We start from the raw sequence: 20025 nt of genomic DNA, 5'->3' as shown, positions 1-20025 counted from the left end.
TCAAAAAATTTGGTAACACAGTGTGCTGGTGAGGAAACAGGCATTCCTGATCACTGCTGGCAAGAATGTCCACTGTGACCCACACCCAGGAAACGTTCTTACCTGCAGATCATCTCCCTAAAACAACGCAAGATATTAATCACAGCACTGCCGGTAGCAGCATGACTGGAAACAACCTAGTTGTCCATTTAATAGTTAATTATGATACATCCAAACACCAGAATGATATGCAGCCATGGGGAGAAAAAGAGGCTGCACGCACTGATATGGAATAATCTCCAAGACGGAGATACAGAGATATGTTACTTTTTGTGTAAAAAAGAAATAAAAAAAACTTTAAAGCTGTACCTGCATGTTCACGTATAAAACATCTTGGAAGCATTTACTAGAAACTGATAAGGGGTTACTGTCGTGGGAGTGGAGCTAAGACAGTCAGAGTGGGAAAGATTTAAGTTCTACTATTTACCTATTTGTGCTATTTTATTTCTATAACAGGTACATTTATTATCATTTAAAAAAATGAACTTAAAAACCACTTAAAAAAAAAGGAATTTGACACTATAAATGACTGTCTCTGACTCACCTGACATTGAGTTTACTTAAATTAAGCCAAAACAAAGTATTTCATGCAAACTAAAAATAATCAACTTGTATTTAACTACGTTCATCATCATCCCTAGCCGGGCAATTAAACTAGTTAGAAAATATAAATAAATAGGACTTAATATCATATATTGCTATACAGCAATTTATTACATGTAATTTTGCTCCTCAGATGTCTGAGCTAGTGAACAAATTGACCATAGACCACTTTTAAAGAAACTGCCCCTTGATCATCTTCCCTTGCTATCAGCAGTCTCAATCCCAGACCCAGCCATATAATCCAATTTAAAAACAGTTCCTGGAGCAATAAATATGTCATCTTATCTAGTTTCTACAGAGTGAGGGCGGGACCGTGACATAAGGAAATGCTCCTGTGGCACCATCATGAACGGTAAACACTAGCATAACCTTTTTTTTTCTTTCTTAATTTACTGTGGGTTTTTTTTTTTTTTAAGCATAACCTTTTATAGTTCCCCACTGTGAGGACAGCCTTTAGGAACTATCAGCTGCAATGAGAACAAAATTATTCAAAGTAGCTAAATTTGAATATATTTTGTGAAAAAATCCTCTAAATATTCTTATCGGGTGGTAACAAAACCCAAAGGAGCAAGACAGCCCGGCTAGGAATTAACCTGTGCCCTCGCCACACCTCCCAGTTAGACGCGCGTGATGTTCACCTGTACCTTCACGCTCTAGAGTAAAACAACCTCAGAGGAACACACCTTCTATGTTGATAAGGAGTCAATATAAACACATTGTCTCTCCAGAGAAATGCCTTCAAGGACAGGTCTCCTCTGAGCAGAGACCTCTGCACTCCTCCCGTTCAAGCTGTGAACACCCACTGCATTCCCATGCTAGGCCCTGCTCCAGCCTCCGCAGCATCAAAGAGCTGCAGACGGGGATAATGGGGATCAAGTTCTCTTCAGGCTCATAAGCCTGCTCTGAAGCAGGCAACAATCCTGCGAAGGCAGGCACCACCGTTACCACCATCGGACAGATGAGTCTGAGGCACAGGAAAGTTCATTACGTTTCTCAAGGTCACTGAGTTAGTAAGAAAAGCCAGGATTCAAACCCAGGCAGTGTGACTGCAAAGCCCATGCTCCAAACAACTAGGAAATACTGGTTCTCCTTCTGGCCCGCTATGAAATTTATTTCTAAAGTATCACTGCACAAAAGTGACTTATCAATTTACCCTTACCCTCATTTTCCATGAGCTTAATAAAAATTCAAAACAAAGATATAAAAGCACACCAAAATCTGGATCATCAGAGCCCCGTATTTCTTCAGCCAGGACACTCTCAGTTTATACCTGCTGTCCCAGCGTAATTCTTACCCGTGTCCCCTTAACTCTTAGAAGTGTCTCATTTTAGGTAATAAATTGCATATCCATTAGAATTATGAAGAAAACTAACACCAAGAATCCAGAACAAGGGCCTACCCAGGGGCTCTTCTACACTGATTTCTAAGATAAGCTGCCTCCTCCACATCATCAGGCGCTGACGGAGACTTCTGTTGTTTCTCCTTCTGTCAGCGGACAGGTCCCTGTAGAGTAAAAGCCTAGGATGGCTCTGCTCTAAGAGCCATGGGGTCTTGTGACGGAAGCCGAGCACGCCCACCACAGATGGAGTGTGTGGAGTGAGTGAGTTACATGGCATAGCTCTGTGACATACACAGTTCACTGATTTTATTTGAAGCTTCCAGAACTGAAATTCCAGGGCTCCTCCAGGGCTAAGACAACTCAACACAGTCACTGTCTTTTTGGGGGGCGGGCAATTTAGGTTTATGTGTTTATTTATGTATTAAAAAAATTTTTTTTAATGGAGATACTGGGGATTGAACCCAGGACCTTGTGCATGCTACGAGGTCCTACCACACAGCTAGACCTTCCCCCCTAATATAGCTACTGTCTTGCTTTACTGGGGTGGGAGGGGTTACACTTTCCTGCTATGCTCGCTTCAAAATATAAAGCAGAAGGTATTCATTCCAAACTCGCAGGACAGGCCCCATCTTGCTAGGTCTATCCCAGTTTCCCCAGGTTCCAGAAAGAAGCCTCCATTCACCGCGGCAGACATGGCACAGCACCCACCCGCCTGCTAGCCTGATCCTTTGTGGATTATAAGATACAAGGTGAGGGGTTAGAAACTGACATCCCAGCTTCTCTACACACCCCACCCTCCAGTGAACAGTCATCAATTCAGCCTAACAAGATGGTTTCTAGTAAAAGCAGGACTGGGTGACATGGTAACGGGGAAGATGACTGTCAAAACTTTCCTTTGCTCCCTTCAGGTTCTCTTAATTTCTTTCACCCTTTGCTTCCAGTCAATTCCTCTGGCCATCCATTCTCCACATCACCGCCACACTGACCTGTGAATATCTTTTTTGGGTTACTTACCTTGGCAATTACCTATTGTTTAGCAAATCAAACCAACACTCCTTAATCTAGTAATCATATAATACATCCATAATAATTAATACATAATCATATAATACATCCATTCTGCCCTATACATTTCCCATGCCTTTCCCCTAGAAAAGATCTATTTATGTTCTTAATGTAGGAGAATACATGTTACAAAGGGAGGAAAAGCACTAATGTGATTCTGATATGAAATTTACATTTAGAAAATAGAAAACCACTATCTTGTAGTAAATACAAACCTTCACAATACTTGTGATGAATAAACTTAAAATAATTCTAAAGTGGAAAAACAACTTAATTATTGGAAAAATTTTCATAAATATCTCAGAAAAGACAAAGTAGACAGCCTATTAATATCCAAACACACATAAATCACGAGGGGTTTCCTGGCATTACTGCTCTGTTTAAGCATCAGTGGCAGGGCCAGGACTGCTGGACATACTGTATGGGATTCTGACATACTGACCTGCCCAGCTGTGTCTACAAGTTGAAGATGATATTCTTGTCCATTTACTGTGATCAATTTTGTGAAAGCTACAATGAAAAAAGAATTAAGTATTAGTTGGCTGAAAAAAAAAGACAAAGTGAACTTTAGATCACTTAAAACTCAAACAATGACAACCAATTAAGTGGAATCCTTAACGATCTCATAAAAAGGTTCCTCAAAACAAAAAAGAATATCTGAGTTTACAGATTTGTGTCACTTCTATTTAACTAAGAAATGCTGACTAAAACCAATGCTGGATAAACCTTGTGCCTTGTTCAAAGAAACTAGGCAAAGAAAGTAGGCAACAATTTGTATCTTATAAAAGTAACATGAATGCTGTCTGTGGACAGTCTTTCCTCGTGTGAAAAAGTGAAATATATAAAGTTTGAGTCTAAAATGAACCAAAAGCACAGAACTTTTCATTAATTTATAGCAAGTCTGGTGTCAGAGCACAGAGCTAATATTAATTGAAGTGCTAAGAACTTTCAGTACATAAAAACTTAATTTTATTGACAGATAAAATTTCTGTGTGAAGCCAGCGTTCCCACTTAGCTTAAGGATACGAGCAATTTGTCACAACTCCTTTTCCCTATCAAGGGGGAAAAAAAAATCAAGACTGAAATAACTTCCGGAAAAGGCAATTCAGAATTCTAAGGAGACAGACTTCAAACAGATGCAGACAAAAGAGGAAAGAACTATTAATAGTAACAGGATATTAAAAAGTAACCATCTGGAACCTCCATAACTAAACAGAACAGATTTCTTCTGCATACCCTGTTCCAGCCATCCTGACTCATAATGAGTCCTGCAGTCTCCCGGCTGGCCATTCAGCATCACTGGAACCGGGCAACAGAACCTATCCCTTGCACTGCTGAGAAGAGACTCACTTTTTGCCCATTTTGTCCCACAGCCAAAAGAGAAAGCAAGAGACATGAAAATTATGAGAGAAAACCATGACAAGGAGGAGAGAGAGAAGATCTCATCTGAATGATTAATTCCACAGGGAGAGAGAAGCAAGCATCTAGGAGAGTTGCAGCAGCACCGTTTTTCTGATGCAAGTAGGAATGCTAGAATCAGGTGAGTGAAAATTACAGACCAGACCATTCAAGCCAACTGCCAGACTTTGTATTATTGTTGTGCCCTTTCTGGAAATTATCACTTCAATGAAGTAGTCAAACTAGATGAAAACTGAATCACAATGTACCAAGATAGGGAGTACCCAATATAACCTGCTTCAGTATTTCTAAGAAAATGTTCTACTGTATTTTTTGCCCACATCATAACCTCTCTGAATTTGGGAAGCATCTTGTACCGATTGTGCTTCTGATCACTGTCAGCCAAGGGGCAGTCGTGGTGCTGTGCAAAGACCTGTCCACTGACACCTCAGTCAGGTAAGATCACAAAGTGCATCTTAGACTTTATAAAAATTATGTAAGAAACACTGGTGAGCAATAAGCCATAACCTTCGATTAGAACTAAGTGATTGCGGTTATGAAGTATAATGTAATTATTATGGAAAAATTACTGAAACAAAACAGTCCTTCACTCAAGAACTATTTCTTGAGCGTCTGTCATCACCACTAGCACTGTTCTAGGTGCTCGAGATAGATACTGCAGTCCCTGACCTCTGTGAGCTGACATTCCAGTAAAGGAAGGAAGACACAGCGAGACAGGCAGATTATCTTCTCTGTGAGAAGCAGCCAGGCAGAAGCTAAAGAGCAAGTGACAAAGCTCAGTGAGGAAACGTGAAGACAGTCAAGGCAGCTGAGACAGACAGAACGGGGGTGGGTCGTTAGGCCGAGGACGAGGCAGAAGGCCCTATCGAACATGGGAAGGACTGCAGATTTTCATTCAGAATGTGATGGGAAAACCAAGGATTTTTAGCAGGGGAGTACCCTGACCTAATTTACATTTTGAAAACATGACTGTGGCTGCACTGTGAATAACACAAATGGACAAAAATGGATGAGCACCATTGGTGGGAGCCCACAACATGGCAGTCACACAGACTATCATGATCCAAAGGTGACGGTGGCCTGGAGGAGAGGCAGAGATGGAGGTGTGAGAAATGGTGGATTCTGGGAGTATTTCAAAGGTAAAACCAGAAGGATTTTCTGGCTGACTGGAAGCAGGTGTGAAAGAACAGTCAGGATGACCCCCAAGTTTTTGGCCTGAGCAACACAACGCGTGAGTTACCATCTATAACTGAAGGAAAGCCTGGCGAAGGAGCACCGGGGAGGGGAGGGGAGGGGAGGGGAGCGAGCTGGGTTTAGGTATATTCAGTTTGAGAGCCTATTAAATACCCAAGGGGGAACGAGAGCAGCTTAAGAAAAAAACCCAGAGTTCAGAGTTCAGGTGAGGCTGGGGGTGTCGTAAGACAAGCAGGTTTTTTGTTGTTGTTGGAGGGGGTGGGGGTGTGGGGAGAGGTAATAAGGTTTATTTATTTATTTTTTAGAGGAGGTACTAGGGATTGAACCCAGGACTTCACGCATGCTAAGCATGTGCTATACCCTCCCCCCAAGCAAATTCTTGAAGAGAGGAGCCCACGAGGGAGCAAGTGCAGAGAGAGCCTGAGGCTGCAGCCCAGGGGGACCTATGATGCCAGGTCAGAAAAATGAGGAAGATTCGGCCAGGGAGCCTGGGGAAGTATCGGCCAGGGAGGTGACAGTAAACAGGGAAGAGATATAAAAGAAATAAGATATTAATAAACGTTTTAGTATTTCCTTGCATATAAAAAGGATGTAAATCCTCCTACACACAGCAGAGAAATGAAACTGAAGACCTTCCATCTGTCTTGGGAAAACTGCCTCTTGTTACTACAGAGAACTGGGAACTGTAATGAGAAGTGTGTCTGTCAGCTCCAGAGACTAGGAACAAATTCTTGCACACCCTCCACCTTCAACCTCGTAGAAGAAGGGAAAGCTGGCTCGCTCCTGAGATCATTTCCTCTGAACTCTCCTCTCTCCCTCCCTTTACAATCACTGGAGAAATTAATCCAATTTCCAACCTAAAACCCTGAAATTGCCCTAAGCAGACTAATAGCCACTTACTAGTAAAACCAACTAGTAAGATAATAAGAGATTTATAAAACTAGGTATTCACAAAGTAAGATCTGTGTTACTAAAGTGTACTGAGAACTCCTAATTCATACCCTGCTGAGAAGTCTACCACCATGCAATGCTTGAAAACTTCCAATCAGAATTTCCCAACTTTCTGAGAGGAGCTTTATTAATTCATCAACAGTGCTACCCTGCGGCCAGCAAAAATTGTAAATTGCTGTTATTCTTCCTCTAAATGATAAACCACCACTAGTTAAATTTCATCATATCAATTTAGTTTCTACTGAGTTGCCAGATTAACACTTATATAAGAAAGCACATTTACATGAGCAGGCTTTGGTCTAGGAATTCCCTCAAACAAGAAAATACTACTATGGTTTTATGGATGCTATTCTCCTATACCCTTATTTTAAAGGAAGATGACATAGTCCCAGAACATCTGCCTTTGTAGTGATACTTTATAGAGATGTGTTACCACTGAGTATTTGCTGGAAACAACCTGTCCTCCATTATAAAGTTAAGTGTAAAATCATCATGCGATTCCCAGATTTACAGAGTACTGTGTTTTTTAAAATCATAAAACCACTCGTTCATTTATGTTGCTAGCAACAAGTTTATGATAACCATTCCCTTTCTTATTCCTTGTTAGCACTGAACAATGTTTTTCTACTAAATTGTGGGGGAAGGGGTGGAGGGCTTCTGACCCGTTAGATTGTCAGAAGCATGGTATATGGAATATGTCTGTACACACCTCAAGAACTTTTAAGGGATTCACAACCTCTGATATTCATTTCTGCTTTTGCCTAAAGATTTATTAATAAATACTGTGGATTTATTCCTTATTACTGAATACTAAGTATTAGGAAAATATTAAAAACATGATTAAAGATGATGCTGATGGCCTTCAAAGTAGGGTCATATTCTGTTTCTGAGATAAATCAAGGTTAAGAAAGTTGGACTTCCATCAGGTCCATTCCTTATATATAATGAAAATGTATTTATATACAACACCATGACTTTCCTTCCAACTCAATTTTAAATGGCACAAAGATACACAATTATAAAAACCACTTTTATGGGCAGAGCTTACCATGAAAACTATCTTCTACTGTTCTATGAATGAAATTCTCAATGAGCCTTATCTCTTTAAGGACACAAACTCTGAAATTGCTATTACAGCAAATATTAAGGGCACAATCACGGCTTTTTTATGTTCTCATTCCAATGGCGAGATAACCAAACTTGCTCACGTAGCTTTCAAATTAACCTGCTCTTCACACTGGCACAGTATTCTGTGAAAGCTAAACAAATCGCAGGATGCAGTCAGGACTCCTCCTCCGGGTTCTGGCAGGGGTTACTCTCAAACACGGGTCTTCCCAGAGTTAGTTTAGCAACCAAAAAGGTTTTCTGCCCTGCCACAAGCATACTGGGACACGAAGGGCAGCTGAATACTTTAAGCCAGAGGTTGGCAAACTCCTCCTGTAGAGGGCCAGACAGTGCTGATTTCAGGCTTTGCAGACCACGTGGTCCCTGCGGCAGCCACTCGGCGGCCCCCGCTGTCACAGAGCAGAAACAGCCACAGACGACACAGCAGATGAGCGTGCCTATGTTCCAATACAACTTTATGGACGCTGAAGTCAGAATTGTATAGAACACGCACATGGCACAAACATCATTCTTCTTCTGACTTTTTCAAATATTAAAACATGTAAAAACCATTCTTTGCTTGTGGGATGTACAAAAGGCAGCGGGGCCTTTTTGACTCACAGGCTGCAGTTTGCCCACCCCCTGCTGTAAGCCTCCCCATCTGCCTGTTCCTGGTGCTCAGCCCTGGGTGAGTCTTAGCGTCAAGAATCTATGGAGACTGGTTCCAGGGCCTATCTAGGGTCTCTGAGAGCCTGGAACGAGACCAGCTTCCCTGGGTAGAAGTGGTTCAGGGTCTTCCATGATCCCCAGAACCAAAACTTGTGCCATGGTCCTAGAAGGCTTCAGGAAGATCCTAAAACCATAGACTGCAACTGGACAAGGTACAGGTTGTGGCTGGTTTTGGTCTCTGGTGCTTTTCCTGCACATGGCCTGAAATGCCAACAGGCCGTCGAGCCAACTTTTCAAAACCTGCTGCCAGGGCTCTCTCCAAGCTCAGGACAGCTCATTTCCCCACAGCCTTCTTCTCAAGTCTTTAGGACTGGAAGGGGTGGCGGGGATGAGTGCTTCTACAAGAGTAAGGCACAAAGGATCTGGAGTGTTTTCACCCTTTCTTTTCAAGCTTGGAATCCCCCAAAATCTTCCTACTGTTGAGAAGGAAAGGAAAAAAAAAAAAAAAAAGAAAGAAAGAAAGAGAAGAAACCCGCACTATTTGTTTTCTTAAAGCAGCATCTCTAATATGAGGTTCCAACATAGGACTGGATTCCTATGGAAATGAACATCAATTTCTAGATGTTGGGGTCTGGACACTGAACATATATATTCATTGAACGTAGAGTGGGTAAAGCTTTTTAGAAGCTTTCTTTGGACCCCAGTTGGAGATCTACAGGTTTCACTGAATACCCCCTGCAGTCAAAGCCTCCAGAAACACACAGTGGCTGTTTGTATGCAAAAACCAGGCTTCTTAGTTTATAAAACCTTGAAAACAATACTTACTGTTTTCTATGGTTGGATCGTAGGAGTCAACAAATTGGCCTTCAACAAACTGAATCGTCAATGAGGATTTCCCTATAAAAGAGAACAACAGCTCAGTATGTACTGGTACATTAAAGTAAGAAAAAAAAAATCCTACTATTTTACCAAAAAATACCCTAAAAGGAAATAAATTCCATTAATTTGCTCTATACTATAGGAATTTAAGCAATTGAACTGTTATGAATGAAACACTGCTGTGACATTAAGAAACAGTAGTGACCAATAACCACATTATGAATTCTGTTAAAAGTAAACAAACTCTCAAATAAGATCTAAGCTAATTTCCTCTTGTGTCCCTGAAATCTGACTGTTAATTTTGAACTTGGAATTAAATAAATAAATAATTAATAAATAATAATTAGTTTGGGCTCCTTTTATGGCTGCTGTAAAGTGTTATTTACCAAGTAGTTTTTAAAGAGGATAATCTGAAAATATGCGATAAAAGTCTAGAAGGTAGAAATCCTCTCCGAGTCATTCAGTACCGAAGGCCTTGCAATGTCTGGCACGCAGAAGACAAGACAGAAATGCTCTGACAGCACAAAACCACCAGTAATAACTGAACCTATATTAACAGATCAAGAACCAGAGCCCTAAATTCTCACTCCCTCTATTGTCAGCTAAATTTCTAAGGGAGGACTTTGGAACAGGGTACCCTGTGAAGAAACAGTGCAAGAACAGAGTACGCATAGAGCCATCCCTCTGTATCCTGGAAGACTGGTTCCTCAGACACCACAACCCAAGGATACTCAAGTCCCTTATATAAAATGGTATAGTATTTGCATATAACCTAGCATATCCTCCCATATACTTTAAAATCATCTCTAGATTACTTACAATACCTAATACTACGCAAATTCTATGTAAATAGTTCCCAGCGTGCGGCAAATTCAAGTTCTGCTTTTCAGTATTTTCTGGAATCTGCCCGCTCCCTCCCCCGCCAGTATTTTCCACCCAAGGTTGGTTGAACCCCTGGATGTGGAACCTGTGAATATAGAGGGGAGACTGATTTTATCACCAGGAAATAGGAAGTGGTCCCTCCCTAATTTCACCCCAAACCCTCCTCCTCTAAGACATCCTCAGAGCACAATTAAACACACTCCACTCCTGCCGTTTCTCACCAAACCCTCATCTCAAAGGATGTCCAGGGAGAGGCACGGACAGAAGTTTGATAAAATGAGCTTCATACTCCTGAGGTCGGGGTTGCGCCTGTTCTCCTCCAGACCACGGAGACGTGCAGTTCACAGGTGGCAAAATGTTTTCTCACCAGAGGCAGCCCCCAAACACTCAGAAATTAATTAATAAATGAGCTTAAAAGTGGGGGCTTCTCGGAGACAAACAGAAAACCTCTGAGCTGGCAGGCCTGTTTACTTGTCATAAGAAGCTAAGCACAGCTCAAAGTGGCTCCAGAATTACTAAAAAGTCAAATCATTCTCTACAAAGCAGCCTACAAGAGCTTTTGAAAATCAGATGATACTTCCCTGCTTAAAATCCTCATTGCAACCGGAATAAATCCCCAACTCCTCACCCTCACCGTGGTCCACGACACCAGGCTCCCCCTCCTCCCCACTTCCCTGACCTCATCTGCTGCCATCCCCTCCTCCGAGGGCCTCCACCCCCTTCCAGTCACATCCTTCTGTCCCTGCCAAGTGCCTGCCCGCCTTGGTGGCACCACTCCTTAATAGCCACTCTCCATAGCCATCTTGTTTTATTCTTTTTAAAGTGCTTGAAGTTAACCGAAATTATCTTCTTTCACTAATTAGTCTGCCAAGACCAGTGCAGTGCCTGACACGCTGTAGACGCCTGGGCTCAGACCTCCACAGGGCACCTCCATACATTCAGATTCTACAACAGATCTCAATTTTATACACGTAACTAGGAAACACAGTTCAACGGAAATTAAGAAACACGTATCTAGTATTTGTTGGTGCCCAAGCATGGGCCTGCTGCCTGTGATCCAGGGATACAGTGGTGGTCCAGGGACTCCACACACTTCAAATGGATTGCATTCAAAAGAAACCATGTTATATATGCCAGCCCATAAAGGAGCATTTAGCTCAAAGTACAGCAGAACTGTTTTTTGTAATGAAAACAGCAAGAAAAAACCCCTTTCATAAGTTAGCAAAACCGAAAAATTTTAGAAGGAAAATCAGAAACTTCTTTGGAGCTTTTGAAGAATACAAAAGAAAGGAATTAAAAATGACTTAAAAAAATAAACTTAAAAGTAGAACTGGATTAAAAAGAGTGAAACAAAGCAGGTATGATATATATGCTTATTTCCCCCGAAGTGGAGGGAAACCAGTAGGAAACCTGGGATTAGACAGTTGTCTGTGCGACACCAGCTACGTCTCACAGCCTTACTGGCAGGGGAGAAGGTGGGGAGAACAGCCTCAGGAATCATCTCATGCAACTGCATAAGCCACAACCAAACTGAGAAGAAAGTTATTAAACAAGATAGCATGAAATAAAGTGCAAAAATGGTGTCTGAGAGAATAGTGGACCACATTAAAAAATACAATTAGTGGTTATATCCAAAGAAGAGTCCCTCACCTGTATCTTTATAAAGGACATAAATTATTTCATAGCCTACATTAACATTTAACTTGAAAACACAAGTAACTATTCTGGCAAATACAGACAATGTAGCTCAACCCGAACCACAACGCAGGTTGACAGAAACTATCATCTTCATCAGTAACTGGGACACCAGATTTAAAACTCCAGTTCCTCAGGGAGCAAGCTGGATTTCTCAATCAGACTGGTCCTCAGAAAAAGGGATCATTCATTAGCAGAAGTGGGACTGAAGAAAAGCTAGGTCTCCCTGGGGGTGCTCATCCTTGGACTCTCCCCTAAGGGGAGATCATTAATTGTTTAAATTAACAAGGGACAGGAAGGCTGTATTTGCAGGCTTGACACAGCGGTTTTCTGCTGTTTCCATTAAAAGGCAGAATTATAAGACAACCAGTGTTGAAATCTTTACAAGTCAGCACTAAATGACATTCTTAGTAAATAAATCCCACTGCTCATAGTGTTCTCAGTCCTGGTTCTAGTCATTCTGCCTTTAGGGATGTCCTCATCTTCATCCTCTAAAGCAGCAATTCAGCTCTTTGCTCAAGGTTTGCATGCAGTTTGCTTGCAGCTACAAAAGGCTTTGCTGATCTACAGCAAATTATGTTCTTTACTTGATCACCTTTTAAATTTTCCTGTCATAATAACTTCATATATTTACTTTGGCTTTTGTCCTTATCAAATTCAGGTTCTGAAACACTATTTCCTAAAGATGTGTCAACAATGATCATGCTCTCAGAAGGTACATCAATTTTGTTATATGAAAACAATACAGGAATGATCTGAAACAGAAAACCAGCACATGCCCAGATGCGTGTTTATCAACATACAGAGAGACATGCACCACTCATTTTGATGTAACTAATATAAAAGGGTCGAAAATAATATATCTCAATATCCCACAATTAACTTCCAAACATTCTTCCTCCAAAAGAAAAACCACCTTAATTTAAAAAATCCTAAAAATTATTTTTTAAGAAGTTTCTTCTAAACTTTTACCAGGTAAAAATAGCACTGTTATACGTATTTTTAGCAACGGCAATTCAGCACGGTAAGCTTCCCCCCCCAGTATTTTCACTACAGAGAATACCTTCAAGGTTGTTAAAACTGAATCTCTCACACTTCACGACTGTTGCAAAACAGGCACTATTTATACAAGTATTTTAATAGTTTTCAGGTTAATTTTGAACAACTTTTCATGCTTCTCCAAAAAGAAAAATAATTACTTATACATCATCCCCTACCCCACCCCCAGCCCCAAGCCAGCATTCTCTGGAACAGACAAGTTACTTGCTCACTAGGGTAAAATGGGGAGAAGGTTTCAATTCACTATCTGGAACACAATCGATTCCAAGGACTCCTTTCATTCTCACCTCAGTTCTTAAGATCACCTCATGGGACTTCGATGTCCATCTAACTATCTAACAGTTTAGCTTCAAAGCTCACTGGTCTTGCCACTGGTAACCATCTCCACACAGTTCAGTGACCCACCTCTCCTGAGGACAACATCAAACACCCAGACGACCCCATCTCCAACATCTGCACCTCCCACGGACTGAGCAATAAGCAGGACGTGTGTTCTCCCAGCGCCCTCGCTTTCTGACTCCCATCGCCTAATCCAGATTGTTTCTGGAAGCAGTGTTTTCAAACCAGGAGTTGTAACCCACCAGATCATGAGATCAATATACTGAGCTATGACCATAACTGTTTTTAAAGAAATTGGAACACCAGAATGGACTGCAAATAATAAAGCTGTCATGAAACTTTTCAGTCATATAAACGCTTATAACTGGGTCACAATGTAAAACGTATTTCTCACTACAGGCTAAAGTCAAAAAAGTTAGAAACACACTACTCACTCTCTAAACGATTCTCCTCAATCTCCAATCTCTACCACGTTTCACTTCTTTCCCTATCAGTTTAAGCCCTGAGATAAATCACTGTGCACCACTCTTTTATCAGAACCCGCCAATTTCCTTTCTCTGGGCTCTGATAGATCCTAAGATCTTAATCTAATCTTTTGCCTCTTTGTGAGTCTGCTGAGCTCAGATGCAGAAAAACTCCGCAACCATGTGGGTTGACAACCATGCTCAAGCTGTGGCCTTTCCCTGTTCTGTCCTCTCTCTTTAGGAATCCTTTCCATGGGTATCCCTTTCTCCCCAAAGCAGTGAAGTGTGGTCCCAGCAGCATCACAGGGTAACTTAAGACAAATGCAAATTCTTGAGCCCCACCAAACCTCCTGGATAGGGGGATTAACAAGCCTCCCATTCATTTGCCACACCTGAAAGTTGCACCTCAGGCGACAAGTTCAAATTTAACCAACCATTCTAAGTCACCTGTCTCCTCCAGCCTGCAGGGTGTTCCCAAACTCTTCAGTTCCTCCCAGAAGCTCAGACTGTAAGCATTTAAAGAACACACAATAAGGCCAGGGACTGGGATACAGTCACCATTATGAGGTGGGGCCCAGCCTTAGAGGTCACCTGCTGTGACACCATCTTCCACTCACCCTCCTGTGCGTATCAGACAGGGTGAAGGGAGCCCCTGGGGTGTGCAAGGCAGCCGGGTCTGCCTGGCCTCTTCCTGGCCCTCTTCACATTATCACTACAGGTCAGAGGAAGAGGTCAGCACACCCCTCCCACAAAAGCTGTTCTAGACTCTGTGTTCCAGATCCCCTTCCTGGTCTCCTCTAAACTCTCCTCCTCCTGAAATATTACAGACACATTTTTAGTTTCCTTACTGGTTTACTCCAATCCATCTGGTTTGTTCAAAGTGCCTCTGAAATAATACATTTAAAAACCAAGGCGCTATATACCGACTCATGGTCTCCTTCGCTCCCAGGGCTACAGAAAGACTTCCGCTGAGTGCTGCAGCTGCTGGGTGCCACCGGCTTGACCATGAAGTCAGGTGCACGATACAGAAAGTTAACCTCAGTCACTTAAAGCTCTACTCTGCTAACCCAAGCTAAATGCAACCATGCGGATGCATGCGATCTGCACGTGTTCTGCTGTAATCTGACTATAAGATCTGACAAAAAAGCGTGTAGCCTTTGGTTTGAGGTCCTTTGGTTTTACTCTGGTTGAAGTAGAAAGTCAGGTCTATGGAGGCTAAAGCTATGGAGACAATTAAGAAAGAAGAGAAACAGCTCTTCCACTTTACAAAAGAAATCAAAGAACAGTGAAGCCTGCGAGGTAGAACAGCAATTCTGGAAACTACTGGCCAGAAACGCGCTGTGACTTCCGGACGTCCCCCTCCACAGGGACTAGATGCTGACACCGCCGCCGAGCCACGGGGCCGTTCTGCCGCCAACTCCCCAGGGCCAAGGGCTGCTCCTACGGGCGCTGCAGCCTCTGCCCCCGTCCCGTCAGCTCCACACACAACCGCCGGACCACTCACCTTGTAAAAGGACATGCGCCCCTCAACCTGTCCAGACACCTCTCTTCCTCCCAGTTCTGCCTCCTAGCAGCTATATTTTTACAGTGTCAAGCTTGGTAACGTTTCATTCCATTCTGAATCCCCAGTTTCCAAAATCCTGACTATGGATTAATCCATTAACTTACTCATATACGTATTAAGCAGCTATTATGTTCCAGGCACGCTTTGAGGCACTAGGATGTATCAGCAAACATAGATAGAAACCTCTTCCTTGGTACTTAAGTTCCAACAGAGAGAAATACGTGGAGGAAAAAAAATTGGAGGAAATACTGTGAATCTATTCCTTATAAACAAAAGGATATAACAAGCAATTACTTTGATTTTTTTAAACTAATGAACGAATGGATTTAAGCTACAATGACGGGCATTAATACAACAGGCAGAGAAACAATCAGATACTGTGGGGCCCCCGATGCAAACACAGACGCTGGAAGGTAGTTTTATTTTAAGGAGGCTGGGGAAGGAAAAGGAGAAGGAAACCACCTACATCTGACCAAACTGCTAGATTTAACTACTAATTTACAGGAAACAACAGGGGACAAATGAACATCTTAAATATTATGGGATGCAAGAGCACAACTTGGATTCTGAGCGACACTTCAGGACCGACATGGAAATCAGAACTTCTAGGGATGGGGCCCATGCTTCAGTGTTTTTTTTAATTCCTCCAGTGATTCCAGTGTGTTTGGAAGCTTGAAAACCTGCGTTATAAAGCAGTGCTTCCCTCATGTTGAAGAATAAGCAGTTTCACCAAGGGATCTTGCTGAAGCGCAGATTGTTAACCCATTTGATCTGGGCTGGGAGGTGGGATTTTCCATTTCCACTAAGTTCCCTGGTGATACTGATCTCCAAACCAAGTTTTAAAGTTCAGAACACTGGTTCTCCAGCATAGCTGCACTCCGGAATTACCTAGGGAATTCCAAAAACTCCTGCCTGGGCCTCACTCTCAAGTAGCTCTGATTTAATTAATACAAAGCACAGTTAGGGCACCGGGAATTTTTAAAAGCCCCCCAAGTGATTCTAATATGCCACAAGTCTGAGAACCATTGCCTTAAAGCCAAGGTCAAGGATGGCAGAAAAAAGAAAAAAGAGATGGAAGAACCTCTGTTCCTGAGCCGACTGACCACTCAGTCCCCCACTAGTCTTTCATTTATGTCAGTGAATTCCCTTTCCTTCTTCTTTAAGCCAGTATGAGATAAATTATTTCGCAGTCAAAAGCAACCTAAGTGATTATATTGTATTATTAAAATAGAACTGAAAATTTTAGTAACTTCTTATGGGGATCACTCAAATCACTCCTCTTCTATTTGATACATTTGTATTTGAGTGATAGGAATCTTTTCTGCTTTAAGGAACGTTACTTATCACTTGACTCAACACCAATTCTTAACTGACAGAATCTAGAAGTAAAATTTCTCAAGAAATTCAGGTTCTTGTAAAAGAAACAAACATCAGTGATGACTTCTAGTGGCTGACTTGAGTGGTCCTCGTTAAGATGCCAGAGCCAGAAACTTAAAGAAAGCTGCTGAACAAACACTGGGGCTGTATTTTTTGTGCGTTTGGTTGGGATGGAGGTGGCAAATGGGACAGGATGCTGTCAGATTCCCTACCAGAAACCAAGCAAGCTCCTCACAAGAGGAGCCAGATGAAAGTCAATGAAAAAAACCAAAAGAAAGGAGGGGGTCAAGATGGGAAGAGGGCAGAGGAAGTAAGAGGAAAACAATTCAAACACCAACCTGCCACCCCAAATTCCCAACCACACACAAAACTTATTACTAAGAAAAAACAGCCAAGAGAATAATCGGAACAGGTGAAATTAATCTCATAAAGGTCTGCCAAAAACTAACAAAACGTCAAGAATTTCCATAGATTACCCAAGGCATCACTTCTACTTTTAAAACTTGATGAAAAAACAGATTAAACAGGATCGAGTGAACATGAAATCGCCTTTTCACAAACTCTCTAATACTGGGGGGAAAAAACCCCACGTAACATCTTTTGAAATAAGTTCTTACTATTCCACGTAAAATACAGTTCAAATAAATAATGGAATAACTACTGTAATCTCCGGGGGCAACAAGTATTCACCACATAGTAATCATCGTTTCCCATTTCCAGGACTCCATTTATTCGAAGAAACATCACCTATTAATGGCAGCTCTGGGGGGCAGGGGTTGATGGGAGTACACTAGTAAATGAAACTCACAATACCGCCTGGCACTGAGGAAATATAATTAGTAGAAACAGGATTGTGGGTTAAAGTTCAGGATTTGAATTCAGATTATGCTGTGAACCCCATCTGTGTCTCTGGAAAAGTTAATTCCTTGGACTCCTCATGTGTGTGATGACTAAATGAAACCGTAAACATACAGCACAGCACCTGGCTCCTAGAAATGGTTATTCAATTCTAGTACAGCATTCCAAAGTCAATAACACTTTTCCCAGATTATGATCAACACAGTACACCCCGAGTCCACACACATCGACTAATCCTATTCCACAAAAAGATTCTATGATAATCTGAATTCTGCAGAAAATGTCAGTACAACATACCTGTCACCTACCCTGTAATCGTATGAGAGAGAAAGACATCTATGTGAAAAGTCAAGTCCACACACCCTACTCCCACACGACTGGAAAGTGTTTTTGTTTTTGTTAAAAAGAACCACCAAAGACTTTTCCATTTTATCCTACAATAAAATTCACTGGAGAATTTCTACTCAGGAAAGTTACGTGAGAGGATGAAACACTAGGACCATCAAGATGAAATCCGGAAAAATGGATGAAAAATGGGCATCTATTTCAAAATAGGTGGCTGTTACAAAACCAAAAAAGGAAGAAAATGGAAAAAATAATCTGTAAAGGAAAAAGGAATCTCAGAAAATTTTAAGAAACAAGTACTTGATTTCAAGACTTAACTAGAAGACTACAGTTATCAAGACAGCGTGGTATTGGCACAAAGACAGACATATAGATTAACGGAACAAAATACAGGCTCCAGAAATAGATCCACATGTATAAATGACCGACTGATTCTGGATAAAGGTAGAAAGGCAATTCAAGGGAGAAAGAACAGTCTTTTTCAACAAATGGTGCGGACACAAATGGATGTCAACATTAAAAAAGAGAGAAAAGAACCTGACTATATCCTGCGATATCCCATATAAAAGTATAGGATAAAAAATGGATCACAGACAAAAATGTAAACCTAAACTCTGAAACTTCTAGAAGAAAACACAGGAGAAAATCTTTGCGATCTTGACTTAAGAAAGATTTCAAAAGTGCAATCCATAAAGAAAAAAAGGATACATTGGACTTTATCAAAACTAATACTGGTCAGTGAAAGATTCTTGTTAAGGGAATGAAAAGACAAACCATACACCTGGAGAAAAATGTGTGAAAAAACGTATTTGAAAAGGGCATGTATCAGAATATACAACAAATTCTCAAAATTCAACAATAAGAAAACAAATAACCCAATTAAGCAACTGAGCAAAAGATTGGAACACTTTGGCAAAGAAAATATTCAAATGGCAAGTACGCACAGGAAATGATGCTTACATTCATTAGGAAAATGCAAATAAAATCAGTGGCATACGACACACCTAATGAAACACACCTAATAAAACACAAAAAATACTGACGGTACCAGTACCGGAGAGGATGTGGAGCAACCGATCTCTTTGATGGGAATGCAAAATGGCACAGCCACTTTGGAAACACAGTTTTTTAAAAATTAAACACACATGTTATCAGATGACCCAGCAATCCCATTCCTAGGTATTTTTCCAAGAGAAATGAAAACCAAGGTCACAGAACTTGCATGCATATATCTGTAACAGCTTTATTCCAGCTGCCCTAAAATGGAAACACTATCCTTCACATCCTTCAACAGGTGACTAGATAAACAAATTTTTAAATCTACACCAAAAAAAAACACTACTCAGCAATAAAAAGGAATGACTACTGATACACATAACAACATGGATAAATCTCAAATGTGATTCCACTTACGGAAAAGACAAAACTATAGGGACAGAAAACAGAAGGAGGGTAAGGGCTGACTGCAGAGGGGGCACCAGGACATTTTTGGGGACTGACAGAACTGTTCTATGTCCTGTTTGCTAAAACTGAGCCATATGCCAAAAGGGATAAATTTTACTGTATGTAAATTGTGCCTCAGGTTTGAAAAATAATCTCAACCTTTACCTCACACACACAAATTAGCTAGAAATAGATCACAGACCTAAACTTAAGAGCTAAAACTATCAAACTTCTAGAAGTAAACACGAGAAAAATCTTTATGATATCCGGTAGGCAAAGGTTTCTTACATGATGAGAAATGAATAAACCCTAAACAAAAAAACTGATAAACTTGGCTTTATCAAACTCACAAATTTCTGGGGGGAAGGTATAGCCCAAGTGGTAGCATGCATGCTTGACACGCATGACGTCCCAGCACCTCCTCCAAATAGAAATAAATGAATAAACCCAATTTACCACCCCCTCCTAAGACAAACAAAACAAAGTTACAAATTTCTGTTTGAAACACAAGAAGATGAAAAGGAATCCATGAATTAGGAGAAAGTATTTATATGTATGAAATGGAACTATTATTCAGAATATATTAACTGAATAAAAAGAACCCCAAAACAAAGGCAAGAGACTTGAACACACTTCATAAAAGAAACACGAACCACCAAGAGGTGTATGAAAAGAAGCTCAGTGTCATTAGTCACTGGGAAAATTCAAATTTCCACAGCCTACCACATTAGCACAGC

The 20025-nt window shown here is 41.1% G+C and overlaps 1 protein-coding gene across 1 annotated transcript in view; it reads right to left on the bottom strand.

The window, feature by feature from the left end:
* RHEB (Ras homolog, mTORC1 binding) overlaps positions 1-20025 on the bottom strand; it is a 41781-nt gene that overhangs the window by 9933 nt on the left and 11823 nt on the right. Inside the window, exons 2-3 of the mRNA XM_064487199.1 lie at positions 9209-9280; positions 3489-3556 (exon numbers count right to left, since the gene is read on the bottom strand). Of these exons, the coding sequence (XP_064343269.1) occupies positions 3489-3556; positions 9209-9280 (140 nt within the window). The remainder of the gene's footprint in view (positions 1-3488; positions 3557-9208; positions 9281-20025) is intronic.

Source organism: Camelus dromedarius, chromosome 7 (assembly GCF_036321535.1).
Source record: "Camelus dromedarius isolate mCamDro1 chromosome 7, mCamDro1.pat, whole genome shotgun sequence".
Taxonomy (NCBI): Eukaryota; Metazoa; Chordata; class Mammalia; order Artiodactyla; family Camelidae; genus Camelus; species Camelus dromedarius.
This window is presented reverse-complemented; position numbering and strand designations above follow the sequence as displayed.